This window comes from Rhinoraja longicauda, chromosome 2 (assembly GCF_053455715.1).
Source record: "Rhinoraja longicauda isolate Sanriku21f chromosome 2, sRhiLon1.1, whole genome shotgun sequence".
Classification (NCBI taxonomy): Eukaryota; Metazoa; Chordata; class Chondrichthyes; order Rajiformes; family Arhynchobatidae; genus Rhinoraja; species Rhinoraja longicauda.
Genome location: NC_135954.1, coordinates 105,203,365 through 105,209,230, shown reverse-complemented (window position 1 = coordinate 105,209,230; position 5,866 = coordinate 105,203,365). Strand labels below are relative to the sequence as shown.

At 48.5% G+C, this 5,866-nt stretch overlaps 1 protein-coding gene across 2 annotated transcripts in view; it reads left to right on the top strand.

The window, feature by feature from the left end:
- The first annotated feature begins 349 nt into the window (after positions 1–349).
- The window catches only part of ccny (cyclin Y), a 197,811-nt gene continuing 192,294 nt past the window's right edge, over positions 350–5,866 (top strand). For both annotated transcript variants that reach the window (XM_078425274.1, XM_078425266.1), the window contains exon 1: positions 350–1,147. In XM_078425274.1, the coding sequence (XP_078281400.1) occupies positions 997–1,147 (151 nt within the window). In that variant the 5' untranslated portion in view covers positions 350–996. The remainder of the gene's footprint in view (positions 1,148–5,866) is intronic.

Here is a 5,866-nt window from a genome sequence, read left to right as displayed (position 1 = left end):
AGTTTGAAATGCTTCAAACTGTGGAATTCTCTGCCTCAGAAGGCAGTGGAGGCCAATTCTCTGAATGCATTCAAGAGAGAGCTGGATGGAGCTCTTAAGGATAGCGGAGTCAGGGGGGATATGGGGAGAAGGCAGGAACGGGGTACTGATTGAGAATGATCAGCCATGATCACATTGAATGGTAGTGCTGGCTGAATGGCCTCCTCCTGCACCCATCGTCTATTGTCTATTGAGACTCTGCTGTGGTCCACGGGGTAGCGCGCTGTGACATTGATCCCCCCCCCTGATCTCCTGGGCTGCTACTCTGTAGCAATTTGTAGTCGCTACCCTTGAACCGGAACTCCTCGACTGGATTGGCTACACTGCACTGCTGTTACACTGTGTCTTGCCTTCGGGAGATCAGTCACCATTTCAGACACCACCACCAGCTTCCCAGGGATGTGAAAAGGCTCCAGCCTTTGCAAAAATCGTGGGGTGGTTTAATTTTTTTTTTTTTTTTTTTAAGGAGGAGAGAGAAAGGAAAGAGAGACAAACAAACAAACAAACAAACCCCCCCAAAAAACGCTTCAACCGAGGATGCTTAATGGCAGATGACTTTTGATGGGGAGTATTTTGTTACATTTTTTTTGTTTTTGGAGGAAAAAACGACTTGGCTGTGGAAATGATGGAGAGGGAGGGGGAGATGAGAGGCTAGACTCCTTCGGGGTCAGTCAGCCCTGGTAGAAAGAGAGAAGGGGAGAGATCACACCGGCTTCTTTCAGATGGCTGTGCAGTGCTGGCTGCAGCCGGACGAGGGTGTATCTCTGATCGGACACTGATTTTTTTTCTCTCTCTCTCTCTCTCTCTCTCTTCCCCACACCCCTCTTGAATTGTGATTTTTTTGTTGTGTCTTGGTGGTGGGAGAGGCAATCCCCTTCCTTGCTGGCTGGGGTGAGAGAGCTTCATTCAAGCAGAAGGTAGGGAGGGAGGGAGGGATTGATTAAGCAGGAGGGGAAGATGGGGAACACCACTTCTTGCTGCGTCTCGTCCAGCCCCAAGCTGCGGAGGAACCACGCTCGCCTGGAGACCTACCGCACCGACACCGACATCAGCCGGGAGGACACGGGCTGCAACCTGCAACACATCAGCGACCGGGAGGCGGTGGACGGTACGTTTGTCCGGGGCCCTCCCTTCCCTTTAAGTCCTGCACCGGTCTGCGAGAGCTGAACATGTCTGCTGGAGTGGAGGGGGAAGCCTGCCTCCCTCCGTCTGCATGTCCTCCTTGCCTTGTCCTCCGGTGCTTCAAAGTGTTGCATTGCCCCCATCCAGAGTCTAATGCTTGTATTTATTCACAAAATGCTGGAGTAACTCAGCGGGTCAGGCAGCATCTCGGGAGAGAAGGAATGGGCGACGTTTCGGGTCGAGACCCTTCTTCAGACTGAATGCTTGCACCTCGCTGTCTGTCTGTCTGTGTGTGTGTGTGTGTGTGTGTGTGTGGGTGGGGGTGTGGGGGGGTGGGGTGTGGGGGGAGGGGGGAGGAGGAATGGAAATGGGAATGGAAATGGGAAAGCAGAGGCTGCATCACACAAGAGGGTCAGATTTCAAATTCAGATTAGTTTATACACCAGGGGTGAAATGAAACCCCGCAGAGTAAACAGTATTGGAAGTAGTGATAAACACAACGATGAGTACAAAATAGCAGAATGGTGCAAAGATTGTAGTGCAATGTGAAAAGGAGAAAAATGGTGCTCTCTAAAACTATCAAGCATGAGTGTGTTACACGTAAATATGCAATTTTAACAAAAATACAAACTTCAAATAGATTTTGTAATGGAGTACTGACTTCTATTTTGAAAATCACCAATATGGTATTTATTGAGCAGTAGAGACACACAATCTCTTAGTGCTGCAGTTGGAGTTGTCATGGTCTAATTGTCTAATGCTTGCACCTCGTTGTCTGGAGGGGAGGAGGAGGAGGGGGGGTTCAACACACACGTGCAAACTGCTGTATGTATTTCATAGTCTTGTTGTTGTTGTTGTTGTTGTGCGGATTGGATTTCAGCTGCTGTTGACCCCTGAGGAATCTGGTCTGGTGCTTGCTCGGATTGTGTCTAAAGTGGGGTGGGGAGACAAAAAAAAAAACAAAAACCCCCAGAAGAGTGTTTGGGTGAAAGTGATCAAATGCAGATGGAAATAAACGTGTCATGCCAACGACTGCCGGGCTGGATGTGAGAGGAGCGGGTAAAAAGCAAAGAGCTCGCTTAGCTCCGACCCTCGCATCTGAGACGGCTCTCCGTCGCTTTTGATCATCCTGCAGACACTGCCAGGGGGGGGGGGGGTTGTGCGGTTGTAACCGTGAGGAATTCCCATCCCCTCCCCTCCCCTCCCCGAGGTCACTTCAGCCGGACGCTCGCCTTACAACTGGTGAGATCATTTGCAGAGGCTGCCCTTGGCTTCGGAGCGCAGAGGGAAGCTGGCAGCGGGGCAGAGTTTGTTGGTAAATAGCGCCCCGTTGTTGCGACTGCTCCAGGTTTTCTGGATGGATCCGGTGCCTTGAGAAAAGTGTTGTGAAGCCCGCAGTGTGAATGTAGGGGGCACTTACTTTCAAACCAAAACGCGATAAGATCCAGTGAGTCTGGAGAAGGGTCTCGACCCACTCCTCCTCTCCAGAGATGCTGAGTTGACCCCAGCTTTTTGTGTCTATCCGAGATTGGCATATTTGCAGTGTTGCCCTGGCTTTGCGTTTGGTTGGCGACTCACCTTGGTGGTCTCTGAGTGTCTTCTGTTTCACTATGCCATATAATGTTCCCACTTGTACCTGCCGGAGAAATTAATCTAGGAATTCGCAACAACCCGGATTGTCTTATGTCGCCCAGGGATTATTGCTTTGCATTGTATATTTTGATTTGCATGAATCAAAGATAGATATGTTCAGGTGTACAAGAAAATAACTGCAGATGCTGGTACAAATCGATTTATTCACAAAATGCTGGCGTAACTCAGCAGGTCAGGCAGCATCTCGGGAGAGAAGGAATGGGTGACGTTTGGTGTCGAGACCCTTCTTCAGTCTTGTTCAGGTGTACACCTCTGCACAAAATATATTTTTCCATTAGCCTATTTTAGTAACTTTTGTCCATGTCAGAAACTTGTCAAAATGTGCAGGGAGGAACTGCAATAGACAATAGGTGCAGGAGGAGGCCATTCGGCCCTTCGAGCAGATGCTGGTTTACACCGAAGACAGGCACAAAATGCTGGAGTAACTCAGTGGAATAGCAATATCTCGAAAGAATCGGTGACATTTCGGGACAAGACCCTTCTTCAAACTGAGAGTCAGGGGAGAGGGAAACAAAAGGTATGAAAAGGTACAGAACATACTTTTCTCTCCCCCCCACTTCCCAAAATGTCACTTATTCCTTTTCTCCAGAGATGCAGCCTGACCCGCTGAGGTTAAACCAGAATTTTGTGTCTACAGAAAGTTGTCAACAGTCTGATGCAGGCTGGTGATCCTTGGTGAAGGAAGGAACTGCAGATGCTGGTTTAAACTGAAGATGGACACAAAAAGCTGGAGTAACTCAGCGGGACAGGCAGCATCTCTGAAGAAGGGTCTCGATCCCAAACGTCACCCATTCCTTCTCTCCAGAGATGCTGCCTGTCCCGCTGAGTTACTCCAGCTTTTTGTGTTATCATATCATATCATATCATATATATACAGCCGGAAACAGGCCTTTTCGGCCCTCCAAGTCCGTGCCGCCCAGTGATCCCCGTACATTAACACTATCCTACACCCACTAGGGACATTTTTTGCATTTACCCAACCAATTAACCTACATACCTGTACGTCTTTGGAGTGTGAGAGGAAACCGAAGATCTCGGAGAAAACCCACGCAGGTCACGGGGAGAACGTACAAACTCCTTACAGTGCAGCACCCGTAGTCAGGATCGAACCTGAGTCTCCGGCGCTGCATTCGCTGTAAAGCAGCAACTCTGCCGCTGCGCTACCGTGCCGCCCTATTTTTGACCTAGTACGAGTTTCAGCCCATCCATCCAGGTCATTGCCATAGCTGCCTGTTTCCACTGGGCACATCATCTGCACTTCACACTTGCTGAAACCCCCCTGGCTTTATTACCTCTGCACATAACCAGGGGTCTCGTGTTCTTGCCATGTTGGATGGTAAAGTTCACATGACATTAAGTAAAGGGGAGGGGATGAACATTCCTAAACCGAAGATAGGCACAAAATGCTGGAATAACTCAGCGGGACAGGCGGCATCTCTGAAGAGAAGGAATGGCTGACATTTTGGGTCGAGACCCTTCTTCAGACCCGTCTCGACCCGAAACATCACCCATTCCTTCTCTCCAGAGATGCTGCCTGTCCCATTGAGTCACTCCAGCATTTTGTGTCTACGGTTTAAACCAGCATCTGCAGTCCCTTTCTTAACATTTCTAAACACTTGTCAAGCTACTTTGCCTTATTAGCCTTTATTAGCCGTTTTGCTTGCAAGTGTTCCCTCATTCACCAATACCAATAATTACAATGAATGAAAAATTCTGACTAAGAAGGCCACTAGGCCCATTGTGTGTATCTCAGACAAGGAAGAAGGTTGGCAAGCTCTACTCAAGAAGGTTTAAACTTGATCGGCAGGGTGGAATCCAACACAGTCGCGAGGTAGGAGGGATGCTGGAAGTTGATAGAAAAGTCAATGGCAGCAAGTTCAATAGGACAAGCAGGACCATGGCAGGGAGTGTGGAAAGACTGTTGCATTAAATTGCATTTATTTCACTGTGAGAGAGGCCTGACGCACTGGTAAGGCAGATGAACTCAGGGTGTGGATTAGACAGATGGGGATTGAGGAGCATATTTGAGAAATAAATCGGGAGGGGAGGAAAAGGAGGCTTGATGGCTCCTGCAGATAGGTTTAAGGAGAATTCAAAGAGATTTTCTAAGTTGATTAAGGGAAAATGGGTAATAAGAGACAGAATAGGGCCGCTCAGAAACCAAAGCGGTCATCTCTCTGTGGAGCTGCAGGAGATGGGCAAGGCCCTCAATGAATATTTCTCCTTTACTTTTATTGCGGAGAAGACTAGGGAACTTGGGAAAGTTAATGATGATGTCTTGAGAATGTTCCGTATTATGGACAAGGAGGCGCTGGATGTCCTAAAGTGTATGAAGGTAAATACATCTCCAGAACCTGATCAGGTATATCAGGTTCTGATTCTTGTACATTCAGAGTCTGAAGAAGGGTCTCGGCCCGAAACGTCAACCATTCCTTCTCTCCAGAGATGCTGCCTGTCCCGTTGAGTTACTCCAGCATTTTGTGTCTACCAGGTATATCAGGTGTATCCAAACACTGTGGGAAGCTAGCCATGAAATTACAGGAGCCCTGGGGCACTAATGAATCATAGTTTGGTGCTGGAAAACTGGAGTGTGGCTCATGTTGTGCCTCTAAGAAAAACCTGGGAACTATAGACGAGTGAGCCTAACATCTGTGGCAGGAGGTAGGAAAATAACTGCTGATGCTGGTACAAATCGAAGGTATCACAAAATGCTGGAGTAACTCAGCGGGTCAGGCAGCTTCTCTGGAGAGAAGGAATGGGTGACGTTTCGGGTCGAGACCTGAAGAAGGGTCTCGACCCGAAACGTCACCCATTCCTTCTCTCCAGAGATGCTGCCTGACCCGCTGAGTTAATCCAGCATTTTGTGATACCTTCGATCTGTGGCAGGAAAGTCACTGGGGAGGATTCTGAGATAAAATATACACGCATTTGGAAAGATGGGGTTGATTTGCAATAGTTAGCATGGTTTTGTGCTTGGGAGATCACGATTGAGTTTTGCAAAGATGCAACCAAGAAGGTTGATGGGAGCAGGGCCTTGCATGTGGTCAACCTA